This window comes from Phalangium opilio, unplaced genomic scaffold (assembly GCF_054372755.1).
Source record: "Phalangium opilio isolate 3A_F unplaced genomic scaffold, DU_Popi_V2 ptg000329l_1, whole genome shotgun sequence".
Classification (NCBI taxonomy): Eukaryota; Metazoa; Arthropoda; class Arachnida; order Opiliones; family Phalangiidae; genus Phalangium; species Phalangium opilio.
Window position 1 is genome coordinate 842,192 of NW_028324226.1, and position 18,605 is coordinate 860,796.

The following is an 18,605-nucleotide window of genomic DNA, read 5'->3' on the forward strand; positions in this document are numbered from 1 at the left end:
TCATTCCCAGTCGAAATATTCCTCCTAGGTATAGGTTATTTTAAGGAATTGTAATTATTATTCGTGAAATAATTTATTCAATTCATGGTAAGGGGGTTCTATTATTTTCTATATATTTCTCCTTTCCGTACACCCCTTTTTATTTCTCTTGTGTCGTTATTTCCTTATTGTTTATGAATCGGCGCCGACGCCCAAAATACTCGTCGGCCTTTCAGGAAAGGAAATCTCCGCACACTCTGACCCGGTGTACAGTCTTTACCACGAGCCCAACCTAAGAACGTGGATTTTTCTATTGGGCAAAGGCTTAAGAAAAAGGTTACGGAGATTTTATTTTAGCTGCCCTTGGAACGTGCACGGGTTAGGGGGCGATGTTTGTGTGTGCAAAAGTTGACTTCGCGTGATAAAAGCGCGTGGAATTGTTATCGGATGACGCCACCCCCCATCCTACCCCATCTTTTCCCGCCATAATTTTATATACATTGCGTTATAATCACCGTCTTTTGACAACCTTACGCTTGACAACCCCCTTTCTTGATTAGAGAAGCTATATATTAAGCCAAATATCTTGTTTGAACGATGCTAATTAATATTTTGAAACTTTATCTAATAAATAGGGCAGTAGGCGAAAAATAGACGAGATCAGTATACATCGTTTTTAGAGTTGGAGAATTGATGCCATTTACAACGGGAGACCAGGCTACTTGGCAAAAAAAGTGCAGTACCAATAAGCCTCGCCTAATGTTGGAAATTGTATCAATCCTCTAGGGTGGAACCCATGTATTGGAAAGAACTTAAAAGCAAATATTTAATTTTTTGCTTTAAAAATATCGTCTCTACTTTAGGCTTAGCGATTTTTTTTTTAAAATTTTATCAAACACGTGTAGTTTTTGGATTAACGAATTCCATGGTGACGGTTGTTCAGATACGGTATATCTTAGCACGCTCTTATTTTGCAAGCAGTTAGTTGTTTGATGGTCGTTTCGTTCTTTCCATGGCAGTTCTTCCAAAACGAAAAGGACCCCACCCAATTTGCAGAATCAAAGTAAAAATAAAAAGATTGTAAACTCCCCGAAAAGCCACCACGGCCGGCTTTTCATATACACAGATCGGAAAAGGAAATCAAAGTTGCAAAGAAGGCTGACGCGTGGACCAGCATGGTTATAGAAATACCCGAGCTCATACCATATCATATCATAAGGTACCATACATATCCTTGGGGTTATTTGCATCCGGTATGGTTTATGGCATGAACCAAAAAAAGAGAAGAAATTTTAAGGGGGGTAAGTGGCTTCTAGCGTGACCCTTTTGCTTTTTCTTTTGGTTCCCTTTTTTTTCTTTTCTAAATGTATACAGGCTATAACATACACCTTGGAATCACTGACTGTACATGGATATTTTCTTTACCTACTTATTCTGACTTGGGCGCGGGGTGGGCACGCACGAGATACGAGGGAAGGTGGGGGGAGGGAGTGAAGGGGTTCAAATCATAATATAAATCCAATAATGGGTCGCACGTCATCATCCTTTTGGCGTTTCGTTTCGCGCTTTTTTGACATAAGATTTCTATACTTAAACTAAACCCAGCTATACATTTTTTTGCCCCGCAAATTTTTTTAATACTATCTCTAAAGATAGCTTATAGCTATCCGAATTTGTGTATTTCTTTTTCTTATTTTGACAGAGTAATATACGATGACAAATCAAATAAAACATCCAACTTGGGTTTGCGTTGATTTTTATTTAAAGATTTTTTTTATTTAATCTGATTATAATGTTAAGGTTTTTGGGGATATTAATATGACGGAGACTCAATTTTAGTTGTATTGTATACCCCCTTAAAAGTTTGCAATGTATTTTTACCCAAACAACGATTATGTACCTGGAATTCCTCCTACAGAATTATTTAAATTAGTTTTAGCAGAAGTGAGATGAGACCAGAAGTACTGAGCTAACCAAATTCTTCACTCGGCGAAAGTGAATATTCTTGATAACACAAGAACGGTTGGCCCTCTAGTAGCGGTTTCTGAATTTTCCCTCCAAAACGTGAGACGCTCGCGGTGGTAGACGGCCGAACTAGATTCAAGTACAGGCGTCCGTGTTCCTCGGCTTTAGGTTGAGGGGAAGGGGGTAGGAAATGTTTTTGGAACTCGACCAATTTTTTTCTCGGTAGTGTAGCCGCGATGGAAGCTGCATAAAATCCTCAAATTTGTTCACTAGTGCCAGGATCTACTACCAATGCTAGAGCCCTTCACTTCGAGTCTCATCTCACTTCTGGTTTTAGATTCAGAGATGGGGATGAATTTATTAAGTCTTGGCTTGTCGATCTTGTTTCATTCTATTTTATCGTTCCAATTTTATCCTTTTCTCTCGGAAAGAATGTGAATATGTGTATGGAATGCGGCAATGCATTGTGGGTAAGGGAGGAATGGGAAGGAGGGACAATATAATCGTAATATATGACGTCACGTGAAGATCTCAATTTGCGTGCATGTGAGGAAGCGATTTGTGAGAAAAGAGAACGAAATAATAACGGCGCGAGAGGAAAAATGAAATATGTCAATCGCGTTTTCTTTTTTTTTCTTTTTCGTCCTCCGCGTCCTGCTAACTTTTTACCCGCAATTGCTTGACGCAGAATTAAGGACGATTGCCATAGTCATAATCCGGGCACTTTATTACGACGTTATGGGCCAGAGCCTAGCACGTAATCCATAAGTAAAGAGAGAATCATGTGATTTATCGTTAGGGTACATATTTTGTACAAAAATTATTATTCTTTAGTGATTTCTTTTTAAAATTATGTCCTAAAATATAACATACCACCAAAATTGCTGGAAACTAAAATAGGGTTGATGATTGAAACGTGCACCGGGTTTTTTTATGGAGCATATTTGTTTACGATGGGAAAACAAAACAAAAAACCTTGGATTTCAAACGACTGCATCCCTTAAGAGCAGGTTACTTTGATCCCTCCCGTCTGCCATGTGCGTTTATAGAGAAAATAAAAAAAAGCACCGTTGCCATGACAACAATCTAGAGGCCAAGTTTACCTTTTGGTCTAAGGTTGATGGGCCGGATAAACTTTCACGTACTTATATATATTCCCCATCTTGGCTGATAGCCTCGTGCTCCGGTATTTACATCCTTAGAAAGAGCAAAGTTTTTCGTACAAAAAACGCTTTTTCGGTGGAAGATTTATCCGGTTCCAAGTGTGGTATCTGTAGAAAGGCCTTCTATCAACAACACCGTCTGTTATGAACAAACTTCTGTCGACGGACCCTTGTTTTCCCAATAACCTTTTTATAGAGAAAGCTTTTCCTCTTAACCCAACCAACCTTCGCCGCCATCTAAACTTAATCAGAAATGAATTAATCTTAAATTATCAATAGACCTAACTTGATAAATTGGCTCGATTCTATCGCAACTTCCGTGTTTGATTTACTTCCGTTTCGATTCTCTATCGGGCTTGATTTTTATCGAGGGTTTAGATATAAAGTTAGGTTAAAGTGTAAGACTGCTATAGCTGCACTCATAAATAAAATATATACTGAAAGATTTCGAACCAGGAAAAAAATATCTGCAAGCTAACGCGGATCAAAAACGTTTACTTAGTTTAAACCGTTAGTTTTTCACAATCTTGGACGAATGGGTATGTTTTTCTACCTTTTATCTTAAGAAATTTTTTAAAATCTTTACCTGCGGGAGTTAGGTGTTATCATTTTTACTCGGCATTTAAATATATTACCTTACCTTAAATAGAAAACAGGAAGATTAACTCTTCTGAAAGAAAAGACAAGAGTTAGTTGATAGGAATGTATATAAAAAAACTAAAAAATGAGGTTGATTGGGGGAAAAAGCTGGAATAACGAAGATGTGTAAACTTTGAGAGACATCTTCTCTTCTTTTGAACTTTTCTACGAAGCTAGCTAGCTAGCTTGGTCCTTCATCCGTCCCTCAGTGTCCCGGAGCTTTATGTAGGGACGGGACACGATGAAGGGGAAAGATGGCAAAACACCGAGTGAGAGAGCGCCAGCGCGGAGATGCTCTGTTTGTATTGGCGGAGGAACCTTCCAGAAAAGTTCAGGCCCAGAAGCTTTTCTAAGAATTCAATACAAAATTCATCCAGGAATATTGTCATTTACTCGCAACCACTGGAGTGTTGTTGAAGTACGCGCCGAGTAGTAATTGTCTTCGATATTCATTAGAGAATTGAATAAATTAGTTAGTTTTAGAATGATGTGAGGCTTGTCGTCCATGTTTGGCTTTATTATTCTTTTAAGGTTTTTCTCGGATAAAGAAAGAACTTGGGGAGTTTGAAGCTTTTTGAACCTTTCCTTTTAAAAACACTGTAATTAAAAGAATGGTTGGATTGACTGGGACTTTTTCTCTCACAAACTTTCCGCTTGTTAACTTCGCGTACGAAATGGTGTGTACGGCGAGGGGTCGAACACTTACCGTTATCTTAGAGATGCGGGAGAGAAACTTTGGTTGGAGTAACACCTGAATATTGATAAACGTCTTGGGTGTAGTATTGTTGCATCTTTGTTCAAAAAATAAATAAAAAGCAGGGTTTTAAATGAGAGGAGTAGACCAATCCGCTAAAAGAGTACATATATATTAGACTTGAAATCTCGGATCAAGGTGTATAATGCAGTTCTTTTTAGCAGGGGGGAAGGGAGGATTGGTTCTAGGGAAAAAGTCCCTTTTCCTAGGCGATATATCCCAGCATGCACTAGTCTAGCTGACTGAGTAGGGGGTTGTTATATACCACGCTGTATTTGTAGACAGTATGTTTGCTTTTAGTCTCTCTCCTCTCTTCTCCTCTTTCTCTCTCTCTCTCTCTCCATCCCTGCTCTTGGGCTTCTTCATGCTTCTCTCTTCTTTTTTTTTCCCCGCCAAAACGAACGAGCTCGTGCTATAAGGCGTTCGCGCTCGGGCATCGTGTATGTGTGTATACGCGCCAAAGTTTGTGTTTGCAGAGTTTGGGCATCTAGAAGAGAGTAGGAGGAGATGCTAGAGTGGCCGGGGCGCGTGCCCCTTATAGGAGAAGGGTAGAGGAGGGTGGGGCTCGCGCCCCAAAGAAAACAAAATGCGTACGGTATAAGAAAACAAGGCGAGAGTAGAAAGGGTAAAGAAGCGAGGTGCATGACGGGAGGGGAAAAAACTTGGGACGTTTATTGAGAGAGGATGAGGAGAGGGTAAAGATTCGAGGAACGAAATTGGGAGAGATTAAGCGGTGTTCGCACGGTAATCAGTTACCTCTTTCGCAGCCTCTCATTCGCGTTAACCTTTAAAATTTTTTGCTATTTAGTTTACTGAACTTTTGAATTAGTTTATTTGAGTTGTATTTGCTTTCCAGGATTGCTTGATAATTAGTTTATTTTAAATTTAATCGAAATTGATCGCCTTACATCAAAACCCGTAAACATCTTACTGTTTGTTCCTCGACGTACATAAAAATATCCCGAAACTTCTCAGAAACAAATATTTACGCCTGATTTATATCAAATAAATTACGATATTTTTTCTACTATTAATTAAACTCAATTACGGGATTTTAAATGAAATATTTAAGTAGTTAACTTCAAAGTTAAATATGGGAATGCAACGTAAAATAAATATTTGTGTAGTTTTAACTTTTTATTTTTTTAGCGAAAATATTGATTTAATCTCGTTTGTTTTTACTAAAGAATATTCTTAATTAGTAAAAGGTAGTTTCAGTCTCTTTGGGTGCGAACTTGTCCCCCTGTTGAAAGAGGATCTTTGGAAAAGAGGTGGTGGGGTTCAGCGGGGGTTACTGTGGGGTTACGCAAGGTAAGATGAAAGCTTGTGGGTGGTAGTCTTTCTTCGCCTTGTTTTTCAGTTCGGAGCTTCCACCAAATGAGCCGCCAACGATGAAACCTATCGCTTCCAACTTGAGTCGACCCCCCGTATGAACCCCCCGATATCCACACCCCCGCACGCTCTCTCTCACCCCCGGAGCTTTGTGTTTACCCAAGTCCCTTCGCTCGGGAAACATAAACACAGAAAACCTTCGCTCCACTCTTTTCCGACGACCCCCCACCCCTAACGTACGAGGGGTTCAACACGCGATCGAATCATTTTTTATTTATTTCCTCAACCTTAAAATAAGACGCAAATTATTTCGGTCATATTTTGTTATATAACCCCGGAAAATAATTTGAATTCTATAAACTACAAGGGGATGAAGTTAATTTTTTTGGGGAAGGAGGCTCAAGATGAAGTATCTGACCCCTCGTTGACGGTTGTCATGACAACGGAGCGCGCGTGCTTTTAGTCGTCGTTTTCCTTATTTTTACCCCTTCAAACATACACAACACACACACACCCATACATAGGTCTAGGGCCCTGCCGTTTTAATTAATGTTGTTCAATCCCTTCCCCTTCTCTCCCCCCCCCAGCCCAGCGAGCGCGAGATACCCCCCTCTTTTTCTCGTAGTTGACTGGCGCGGATTGAGAGGTGCCTCCCTCCTTCTTCCCGCTCCTCATCTTCCTCTTCATCTCCAGGTTTTTAGAAGAAGGTATATACACCAGGCCGCGCTTGGATCTTGTGTACTTAGTTTGCTTTTTCGTCAGTCGTTTCTTATTTTTCTGCCGACAGGAGTATTTCTTATAACCTAGCAGCGCTGCTCAATCTTTCTCTCCCCCGAATTAATAAGTACCATTTTGGAGTTCATAGATATATGTATGTATACATAACGTAACCAAGGCTTGGCTATACATAGTTTCCACTAAAGGGGGTACCGTTTTTCACGTTCCCCCTCCCCAGTGTTGTCACAGGGTTCGTACGGAACCTGGATAAGTCAGGGATATGGAAAATAGGGGAAAATGTCAGGGATAAAGTCAGGGATTTAAAAGTTTTTCCTAAAAAGTCAGGGATAGGTCAGGGATTTCGTTTGGTACATATCAAACCATGATTGCTTCGAGCAATGCTGAATATAAGACAGGTGCGTAAAGTGGACTCTTCTAAATACCTTAAAATGGATATTGCGAAAATTTGGTCAGGGATAACCTGGAAAAGTCAGGGATTTTCAATGTAAAAATTTCGTACGAACCCTGTGTCAGGCTGTTGGCGAGTCAACAGAAAGGCTTTTTGAATCACAGAGGGCCTGACAACACTGCACTGGAGTTTAAGCTCAGAGATTGGGAGGAATTTTACGTAGTCCTTTTTTGTGAAAATTATCTGTACAGAATTGAAAATATGGATTGTGTAGGTGGGAGTTTGTACTTTCTGGAAATGATCCAAACTTGAGTATAGTTTTGGGAGGAGGGACGAACTATTTTATCTGTCTGTGTGATATGGTTGGTTGGTTTGTGCACTGCATGCATGCTGGCATGCATTTTAAAGAATTCTATAACTGTATTTATAGAACAAGGTTTCGCTAAAATTGTAGCTACTTCTAATTGGCATTCTATTTTTATCAACTTGTCAGCTCCTTATTTTTTTGTTGCTTAAACCTGGCGTTTGATCCAAGAATAGCGCTCTAAAATTTTTTTTAAAAAGAAACTCTTTATGTAAGGTTCTATTTTCGTATCATTATTCAACCGGTTCAAATATATTTTAAAATTAAATTTAAACGAATGGAACAGAGTATATAAAGAATATATTCGTCAGTAAAGATGGACTCTGTCGAAAATCAGGTGTAGTTTTGTCTTCTCTCATCCCGTCCTTAGTTCACCTACATTTGTTTGCCGTTCACGTTTACGTTTATAAAACTATACAAACTTGGGAGAAAACTGCCTGACACGTTGGTAGGAAAACTACCTACCATACGAGAGAGAGAGAGAGAGAGAGTTGTTGAAATACATATACTGGAATCACCTTTTCTATGGTTTATCTTGGAAGAGGGTGAAAAGAAAGGCGGACGCTTTTATTTATATAGATAGATTCGACTTAGTTACAGGTACCAAAAAGGGTCAATGTAAACTGAATTTGAAGGATGGGAGAGAAAAGCGAAAAATACCCCCCCCCCCACCTCCTTTAGTATGATTGCGCGCTTTTTTTTGGCGGGAAATAAAATATAAAAAAAAAAATGCGCGAGCGCGCGGGAAAAGATGTTGGAGTAACTTGAGCGAGTCCCTTTTTTTCGCACGTGCCAAAATCGCGTCTGCGTGATTGGAAGAAACATTTTTTTCTTACACTTCACTAACCAGCATGAATTTATTAAATTTGCTACCGAGAATAAATCCAAGCTTTTTAATTCAGTAACCCATAGATATGTGGACGATTCTTCAATACATTTTCGTGAGAAATTGTATAAATTCATGGGAGAAATTGGGCGTAATATACTGTTACTATAAAAAATATGAGGGGATAGAAGCATTTATTATTGTCAAAGCGAGTCGTGAATTTCATAACAGGGGGAAAGATTTTTTTCTTAGTTCTTTACTATAGAACTAGAGAAAGTATATATTTGAAAATGTGACTTCGGGTCCTGACTGTTAAAGACCTTTTTCTTCGAAAGTTTCTATATACAATAGCATTCCCGCCCAACCGTTCTAATTCTATACTGTGAAGTTTCTCGTTTAGGGAGGGTAAAGAAGATTCGTATAGACTTTTCGATTTGAAAACCATGGCTAGTTTTGTCAGTCTTAAACATTTTAATGGAATCAAAGGCACCTAAGTTACGTACCAAACTTTTCAATAGAAAACGTCCAGTATGGAATTGGCAAAAGTATGCTATAGGGATATCTTTAAAGATGATAATGGGTTTTTTTTTCTTTTGGGATCTTTTTTTAGCATCCCCTGGACCATGGAGATAGTAGCTAAAAAAGAAAAAATATGAGAAAAATGCATTTTCTCGCCTGGCGGGATGAGAACGGTCAATCTTTGAATACTGTATGTCCCCCGGCCAAGCTAGTGGTCAAACTAAACCACCCACCCACCCCAACCTATATACCGCTTTTTCAGGGAGGGAGCTAGTGTTACTAGTTTTAACCAAGGGCCATTTGTCAGGATTCGGGAATTTTTTTTCCTTCCTTTCCTTTCCTTGGCGTATGGGAGCATCTTCCCCCAAACCGAACCGAACCGAACTTATATAAATATATATTCTTTTTATATAAGTTCGGGAGCCCTAGCTCTAGTAGTAGTGTCGCGGGGGCAGCTAGGCCTTGGCTATGCTTATACTCTATAGGAGACCCACACGTAAATATGGGAAAGCAAGCTCTATGACGACCATAACGAGGTCACGTAACCTATCGCGCGTATATATCTGAAACCACCACCCCCCGTTCCCCCTATCCGACCCACCCTATGAAGGGAAAGTGGTGTCCCAGATAGAGTATTTCTACAAGAAACCGCAGCGAAGATGCGTTAGCTTTATTTTAGCTATTCTTTTTTTCGCTTTAAAGTTTGACCACGTGAAAAGGCACGCGACGTGTATTTTAAATTGAATTCATTTTAAGTTGAACTCTGGTTTAATCTATGGTCGTTTCTTAGACTGAAAAAGTGTCGCGTAAATTCGGTATACAATTTAGGTTCTAGCAGAAGTGAGATGAGACCAGAAGTACTGAGTTAACCAAATTCTTCATTAGGCGAAAGTGAATATTCTTGATAACACAAGAGCGGTTGGCCCTCTAGTAGCGGTTTCTGAATTTTCCCTCCAAAACGTGAACGGCCGAACTAGATTCAAGGAGCCGCGTGCGTGTTCGGCCGCTTTAGGTTGAGGAGAAGGGGGTAGGAAATGTTTTTGGAACTCGACCATTTTTTTCTCAGTAGTATAGGCGCGTGGGAAGCAGCATAAAATCCTCAAATTTGTTCACTAGTGCCAGTATCTACTATCAATGCTAGAGCCCTTCACTTCTAGTCTCATCTCACTTCTGGTTCTAGGGTATTTTCTTATATGGGATAAAGTCCCGATAATGGCGTTCACAAATATATACCTACAACATCATGCACTACTAGTGAAAAATATTTTTCAAAATAAGCTACGAAAATCTCTTTTATTATATTTTGGGGACGCTTTTTGGTTCTTTTTGACTTTTTTTCATATAAAATCCAGAACATATCGTATGTATTATCTATAGAGATTCTTATTTTCTTGGCTGACGGTTAAACCACTTTTTGCCCCTGACTTTTATACGCCTTTTTCCGTGTTACTTTAAGTTATTTGGGACGATATTTTTGCATATTTTGATAAATTCCTTAACACCAATTTCTAAGGAAACATTTTTCTTATAAATACATATATATACAGTATAGTGGGGAAAGATTCCGTCACCGTCCTACCGTGGTAAAACGGCTTATTTGATGATATAGAGAAAATATTTTTCCAAAACCACTATTAACCTTTTTTTCATAGACTCTCCTTTAAAAAAAAAAGTTTAGAAAATAAAATCAGCTTATTGGCTAAGGTATATTCAAGGTCGCGTTCGCACTACATCTTTAGAAGAAATAAAATCTATTAACACCTATAGGGAAAAGTGTAAGAATAATTATACGGTTTCGCAGCATAAAATACGGCATTCATTTATAAATATAATAACTTCCGAGTAATTTTCTAGTAATATATTTATAATTTTGACTAATACGAACTTGTCCAAAAAATCAAAATATTCCGGCATTTCTTTTTTTTCTCCCGAGCTTCCTTGATCTTTTTTTGCCTGAGTTGTTTCCCGATGGAGGTGGATGAAGGAAGCTAGGAGGGTGGTGGTGGTATTGAATTGTGAATCGTCCAAGGAGGGTAGGGTAGGGTGGGTTCGTATCTCTAGCTCTCCATTAAAAGGCAATTTTCCAGGTCCGTTGTGTTCTTTTGACGCTCGGAAAGCCGCGAATGAGATGCGGATGCTTCCGTCCGTCCCGATACACTCTCTCTCCATCTCTCTCTTTCTCTCATGCTTTGCCTTTAAAGCTGTAACGTGAAACTGGCTCGTGCGGTGGGTGGGTGGATTTGGGAGGATGAGGCAGACAGATATAGCTATAGGGATGCCGTGGAAGGATGGAGAGAAAAAGTGGGATCGTCAGAAGCTGAGCGATGGACCCGATGCAACGACTAGACACTCGTATCTTTACGTTCGCACGCTTTTAAATTTTAAAAACGTCCCCTTGGATGGTCGGACCATGGATAAAAAATATTTCTGTAAAGTTGTTTTGCGTGTTGGGTTTTGTAAATTTGAATATTTTAGATTTAAATTTAAAATTTTCGTAACTTTTTTTTAAACTAATAATTCGTGGTCGAATTCTAATCGTAATCATCAATTAAATTTAGTAATTAATTTCTACAACTAAAATTACTTAAATATTTAAAGTAAATTTGCGTGTTGTTTTTTTTATAAATTTGAATAATTTTAGATTTAAATTTTATTTTTTTAAACTAATAATTCCTAGGTCGAAGTCTCTAATCTTAATCATCAATTAAACTTACTATTTAATTTCTACAACTAAAAGTACTTAAATATTTAAAGTAAATCTATCACTCATCCATTTAAATTTGAAAAGAAAACTAAAAAAACTACGCCCCAAATCCGGACCCAAAACGGAAAAAAAAATTTGTTCTGTAAATGAAAAATAATTATACCCCCTTAAATAAGGTGGGGTACCCATCCCCTCAATTGTGTGTGTGTGAGGATTCTCCGATATTAAGGGCTTGCTTGATCCAGCTAGCCGCGAAAAATACCTCTTCCCTCATTAATAGTTAGGAACAAAAAAGCCATGGGGTTGTAACCCCCTTACCCCTGAAAAAAGGAGGCTTAAACGGGGGCCCCGTACCCACACAAGGGGAATATTGGGAAGGGGGCTTAAAGAAGCGATATATTGGTATATACAGTCTTTAACACGTTCCCCTAGTTCTTATACTCGTTAGAAATTAGGGTTAAAAAGGGTTGAAAATAGTTCTTAGCTAAATAGCGTGCCAGTTTTGGAAGTGTTCAATTTATCCCAGTTAATTAAGGCTATACCTTTCTTAAAGGAATAAAACCAGGTATGGGTGATTATATAATCCATGCCCATTCTAGCTTTCTACCTATTAATTGATTGAAAATGAACTAGATTACAACGCGAGCTCATTTGGAAAAGGAGCGCCCGTGATTCTTTCTCTTTTTTTTTATTCCTAGCCCTAAGAGTCATTTAGCGAGACGGGTAAGGGTTCGAGGCGCGGTAATTAGAGACAGATTAGCGCGCGCCAAAAAAAACGCGGGCTTTCGCTCGCGCGCCAGATTAAAAAAAAAGAAAAGAAATTTGCGCGCTTTTTCCACGTGGGTTTTTGGTAAGGGCGGGAAAACCTAGGAGGTTACTCTCTGTTAAGCCTCGTATAAAAAAAGACTGTTCTCTCGCGTGTACGAGAAATGGTCGCGTAATGTGACCGTTGGGACTAGTACTGAGATGGGATAGGTACTGGAAAAGCAAACTCAGTTCCCGTATAGAAGAATAAAGGCAATTCCAAGGAGAGATTAGGATATTAAGAGGCCATGATGAGCTAGCCTATGGGCTCTTATTTTCCATAAGTATATATTTAAGCCTGAAGGTAGTGTATATACTCTCTTCCCTATTAGCCGCCGCGATCTTTAGTTTTACTTAACTAGAGGTTAAGTGAAGGGGTCAGCTAGGCTGAAACGAATTATCTTTAAAAACAGTTTTGAAAGTAAAGGAAAACTTTTAATTGCAAACCTTTATAATTTTTTTTTTAATCCAGTTTTGGGCAGGCTCTAAATAAATAAATAAACGCAGTATCTCGATGAATGACGTTTAACAACAAACTTCAATGATTGGTTCAAATCTTACCGTTATCCAATCACAGTGAAAGAGGCATAGATGAAGCATGCCAGCTCTTCGCGTGGACATTTAAAAAGTGCGCCAATATCCCTGTGTCCACCCCATACCAGCACCACCACCATCTTTAGGCTGGCTTTTTTGAATCCCGAACGAAAGGGGAAAAAGATTCAACCCCTCCTCTTCTTTCCTTGATTCCTGACTGAGTCCAATCTCTAACCGGGAACGGGGGGTTCACAGGAGGGGGGCTCGCCCCACGTAGAAACGAGTAGAACTATCCATCCTTAGCATAACCCGGCCAGGGTAGATATTCTAACAAAAATATAGAAGCCTACTCTCTCTCCCCCCTTGCCTATCTCTACTTTCGAAAGGGGCAAAGAAAAAAAAAGAGAAAAAGGTTTCCTAGTATGGTGGGGTTGGAGAAGCCAGAACCAGATAGGTCTCCTTTCAATGAATATTCTCTTGTCACTTATAAGTTCTTCTACAGACAGTTTCCAAGTTTTTTTCCACTCGCGCTGCTGCTGGTCAGTTTGTACCCACGAGCTAGGGTCCTTTAATTTCTTCGCTCTTCCTATTTTAGGTGACTCTCAGTTTGCGCAAGTCCTCCGTCTTTTAGTTAGGGGCAACGTGATTTTGCGTAATTGAGTTTTTGATGATGTTTCAATCATTTGTGTACGCGATTATTTCGATTTTATTTGGTAATAACGTTTAAACCACGTGACCACCCCACCAAAGTGATTTATTAAACTTCTTCCATCGTGTTGTGGTGAAACGATTTAACATGATTTCGTTCTGTGAAACGGAGTTTTCATTGACGTTTTGATCATATTTCAATCATTAGTGCTAAGGTTGTGATTAAATTAAAAAAAAAACAATGAGACCCCAAAGTGAGTTAATAAATTCAATGGGTCAAGCGTCGCCGGAAGGTCCTCCGGCAAGGGAATCGGTCATTCAAGAAACACACGGCGCGTTTCTTCATCAAAGATTGGTTCCGACTGAATCGAGTGATTCTAGCCAAGATCGTAGTATTCATCACGTTCAAGATGTTAATAATAGAACGCACGGTGGTGTTATCGTTTCGCAATTGGATAGTGATAATAAAATTGACCCTTGCCCCCAATCCAATGATATATCCGGGATTATTTATTCTGAAAATGAATTAAGACTTGAATCCTTCAAAATTCTGGAAGATGATTCCGATTTGGGACGTTTTGGAAATTATCAATCGTTACTGAACGTCGATTCATCGATATACACCGATGATTTCTTTGAGCAATTACTTAAGAAGGGTGATTACTTCGCCTTTGAACATCGCTTCGTAAGATCATATTTTTTATATCAATTATTTAAAACTATCATTTTAATCATTTTTAATTATTTAAATAAAGAGAACTAGGTTTTCCCGACGCGATTATTGAATAATTTAAGTTTAATTTAGCGTTCTTTTTATTATTTTTGTTTTATATACGGATTTTGCGCGTAGGTAAATTCCTTAAAAATTTTATGCGGGTTCCTTAAATTGCTGAGAATTGCTTTTATTTTTGCGTGTCCTGAGGGAACACAACAAATCCCGAGGATCTTATACTGCGGTCAATTTAATTCTTAATACAATACTCTTGCGCGGGTCGCTTCTTCTTTTAAAAACGTTTAATTTATATATTAAATGGTAGTTTTAGGGGTTTTTAAATTCGTACGAACGTGTACTTCAAGCCAGTATGAATTGTATTTGCGCACCCGCTAGCCGTATACGTTTAAAATAATTCCGCAAAGAATTATTTTGTTGACGATAAAAAACTAAACTGTTCTAAATTTAGGTTTTTTTTTACATGACTCTAAGGTTTTCCCATTTTTCTAAACAATTCTTGTTTACCACCAAGAGAGGCGCGTAACGGTTAAAAGTTTTCTATATCAGGGTATCTTCAATCAACAACCTTTTTGCTCAACAATCAAGGTTATTATCAAAATGAGGTTGCAATGTAAGGGAAGCCAAGTTCGTAGCAAATTTCAATTCAAACTGAGAGAAGCCAAGTAAAGTATCTGGCTTCCAATTTTGTTGCAAGTTGCTTTGAAACGAACTTTGGGTGAACCCCTTGGGGGGTACACAATCTCTACCACACCATCCGTTATTTACCCCTCTACGTTTTTCGTCCGAAAAGGAGGGGTCCTATTCGATTCTATTTTTAGAAATGGCCCAAAAAAGAGAGAAAAAAAATCCCCCAAAATGTTTTCTTATTTTTTTTGGGTAAAAGGTCATGAACGATAGGTTCAGCCTTGCTTAGAAGTGTGTAATTTTGAAGTACGGTAATTTAAATAATATTCCTGCCAACGTTAAGTATTAAATTATAAAAGGGTTGGTGATTTACTTCAGTTTATGAACGTTTATCCCTGTTGATGCATGGAATTTGTGGAAAATAACCAACGTGGACTATTATGATATCCACAGCAGGCGAGAAGTAAATTACGTCGAAGATAATTTTCTTTCATAATTACTTTTTATAATCAGGGTTCATACAAACCCTAAAAACCTTGGGAATAAATTGTTGTCTGAAAATTCAGAGATATCTCAGTGAAATTTATAATTTTTAGTAAAATTCAGGGAAATTTTTGTGAGGCTGGAGTAAGGAGCTCCAAATAACCACGTGACTCCAGCAAGTCCTATGTGGCCTTTCATCGGGAAATGTCAGGGAAAAACCGGGAAATGTCAAGGAAACCGGTTTTTGCAAAAGTTGTATGAACCCTGATAATGTGCGTTTTTGATAACCTAAGGTTTAATTAACTTCTGGGTGGTTTTTCTGGCTCTGAAAGTAGTTGTATACTCTCCTGGGTTTATTTTCCGCGCAAAACTGTTTACTTGGCCCTCTCCCGGTACTAAATTTAGAAAACATTTTTGATCCCCCCTTTAAGGTAGCGAAAGGCTTAGTTAAAGTAAACAGATACAGAATTCTGTCTCAAAAATTTCCTGCAGATGCCAAGAAAATCGGCGAATAAGAATTATCTCTATACCTACCTCTTTCTCAAACTTACACTAGAAACGGATTTTAAAATTTCAGAACACTGTTATTTATTTTTAAACTAGAGACTTAATTGAGTCCCAGAATTAAGAAACAAAATTAAATTTTTCAGTTTTGAAATATATTAAATCAAGTGTTTTTATAGATTCTTTCACTAATTATAAGGTCACGCAATTTGAATAGTGAAACATTAAGGAAATACCTCCGTTTGATTTTAAAATTCAAATTAGGTTCAGATTTTACAAATAATTTGAATATTACACCTCCGACCAATCGCGTAGCTTCCTGCCTTTTTGTAAACAAAGTTTACGTGACACGCTCGTTATCTCTCGCCACAATTGTGACATCGCGCGCAATTTTTATCAAATCTCGCGATTCGACATGGAGTGAAGTGCCACGGCAATTTTGTTAACAAGACGTCAGGCAAGGCGTTACTCGATTGGTCAGAGGTGCTTATATCAAGTTATCTATAAAATCTCAAACTAATTTGAATTGTAAAATCATTTGGGGGTATTCCTGACAGATTGGTCTTATAATTAGTAGAAGAATTTATAAAAAAAATCACTTGATTTTCCTTTTACTAGCTTACACTATATGGGCTTATTTCCGTTTGAGTATATTTTTCAAATCGCTTCATTAGTTGAAAACAAGGGTTCGACGTACATTCTTATACTGAGTGCGATGCCCCTGGGGTCTGGGGTAAAGCACCCCAGTATTGGTGGTATCAATTCCGGGGTGAAGGGTTACTTCCGAGTCGAGCTTCTCGTAACTGACATCAACCCGCATCAACCTCAGTTTTCTCTCTTAACTCAGATACAGTGTTACTTAGTTTAAATATAACGGTGGTGCAAACCTAGATTGAGGGAATTGGCTCATCTTCCTGTGAGTCTTGTTTTCTTTTTTAGTAACGGGTGGTGAACATTTCTCGCATCTGTTTTTAGGGGTGACTGTCCGCTATCTCTTTTGGTCTGTTTTTAAGAAACCAATCGGTCACTAACTCTTGGGTAAAGACTACTTCCCCTTTCCCGGAAATGGGACTTTGTATAGGGTATAACATACATGGAAAATATAATTGAAAAAATCTTTAAAAAAAATTAAATTTATCAATTAAAATGCGAAATGAAGCAATTAAAATGGGAAATATGACAATTAAAATGGGAAATATGACAATTAAAATGGGAAATATGACAATTAAAATGGGAAATATGACAATTAAAATGGGAAATATGACAATTAAAATGGGAAATATGACAATTAAAATGGGAAATATGACAATTAAAATGGGAAATATGACAATTAAAATGGGAAATATGACAATTAAAATGGGAAATATGACAATTAAAATGGGAAATATGACAATTAAAATGGGAAATATGACAATTAAAATGGGAAATATGACAATTAAAATGCGAAATGAAGCAATTAAAATGGGAAATATGACAATTAAAATGCGAAATGAAGCAATTAAAATGGGAAATATGACAATTAAAATGCAAAATACGACAATTAAAATGGGAAATAAAACAATTAAAATGCGAAATATTACAATTAAAATGCGAAATATTACAATTAAAATAAGAAAATTCAAATACGAAATAAAAACAATTAAAATACGCCATTAATCAATTAATTTAAAATGTTTTAAAAATAATTATACTAAAATACGAAATAAAACAATTAATCCAGTAATAAATTTGGCTTAGTTACAAATTAGACCCTTTTTGGGGGGGGGGGGAGGATCTGATTTTAAACTTAAATTCGTAATTTATCTCGACTATTGTTAATGTAATTAATTATATTTTTGCCGTAAGCATCCGAGGGTATAATCTCTTTACCCGGAAGTTTCTCTCTCAGGCTCGTGCATCTTTTGCAGCTTCTTAGAATCCCATCATTCCCGTACGTCTATTCTTTCTTTACCTATTTGGGCGATTACGTCTTTACCCCCTTAGCGACAAGGAAAATTACTTTATTTAAACCGAACGAGTTTACCAATCGGCTAGTAGATGCCAAGGATGAAAACGATAAAATATTATCAATTCATTTAAAAAAAAACTGGACCTGGAGAGTGGGAGTGGGAGACAGTGGGAGTTGATGTAAATATATAAATATAGAAAGCTTTTGTTCATGAGGGATAATGGGTCAGGAAAATAGCTAGGAATAATCCCTATACATCCTCTCCTTTCCTACTTTTCCGTAGCTCTATTAGAAGTAGAGACTCACGCGGAGTCTGTTGCTATGGAGAAGCGTATGCTTTCCTTTTGTCTTCGAGAGAGAGAGAGAGAGCTCCAATTTTCACTTCCGCGGTCTTTTCTCCATTCATTACCTTTCAGTTCGCACTGACTAATTTTTGAGAAAATTATTATACATAGTTTCCACTAAAAAAGGTTTTGGACGTTTCCCCAGTGTTGCCAGGCCGTTGACGAGTAGAGAGAAAGGCTAGCAGTTCAGTTTAGCTCAGTACTTGACCAGTCTGACAACACTTCACTGAAGTTTAAGCCTGGAAAGGGGGGGGGGAGTTTTCTGTAACCTCTTTAGAGAAAATTATCTCTATTAAACTAAAGACCATACTGGCAAACAAATATATCCTTGAAGTTAAGTAGTGAGTGTCCTTGTCCCTTATGACGATATCTTGAACCTGACAATGATCTTCGAATTTTAGAAGCCCTTCATATTTTGTTAACCTTGATTTATAAGACTAATTTACAAACTAATATAACAGCAAAATTAATTTGATTTAGAGTACAATATACTTCAATTTTTAATGAAAATGGGAACACTATAGTGAAGCCGTATTATTCCCTATCTCCATTCAGAAACGGTATTTGAATAGAAAAATAATATTAAAAATTTTTCAAGGTTAATGCGAACGA

The 18,605-nt window shown here is 37.8% G+C and overlaps 2 protein-coding genes and 1 long non-coding RNA gene across 6 annotated transcripts in view; 1 reads left to right on the forward strand and 2 right to left on the reverse strand.

The window, feature by feature from the left end:
* FoxP (forkhead box transcription factor P) overlaps positions 1 to 18,605 on the forward strand; it is a 206,223-nt gene that overhangs the window by 151,830 nt on the left and 35,788 nt on the right. For 2 of the 4 annotated variants that reach the window (XM_089859000.1, XM_089859001.1), the window contains exon 1: positions 13,137 to 14,042. The exons of the other annotated variants lie outside the window; for them this stretch is intronic. In XM_089859000.1, coding sequence (XP_089715126.1) covers positions 13,599 to 14,042 — 444 coding nt within the window. In that variant the 5' untranslated portion in view covers positions 13,137 to 13,598. Of the gene's footprint in view, positions 1 to 13,136; positions 14,043 to 18,605 lie in introns of those variants that run through there. 4 annotated transcript variants of the gene reach the window in all.
* LOC149610187 (uncharacterized) lies at positions 1,735 to 11,170 on the reverse strand. The gene is made up of 3 exons (XM_089858809.1): positions 10,553 to 11,170; positions 3,276 to 3,344; positions 1,735 to 3,215 (listed from the first exon to the last, which is right to left on the reverse strand). Exons 1-3 carry the CDS (start codon positions 10,834 to 10,836, stop codon positions 3,143 to 3,145), a joined length of 426 nt encoding a protein of 141 aa, XP_089714935.1. The 5' UTR covers positions 10,837 to 11,170; the 3' UTR covers positions 1,735 to 3,142.
* LOC149610188 (uncharacterized) lies at positions 3,767 to 7,789 on the reverse strand. The gene is made up of 3 exons (XR_016376563.1): positions 6,931 to 7,789; positions 4,453 to 4,987; positions 3,767 to 4,343 (listed from the first exon to the last, which is right to left on the reverse strand). It is a non-coding gene; the product is annotated as an uncharacterized LOC149610188 (long non-coding RNA).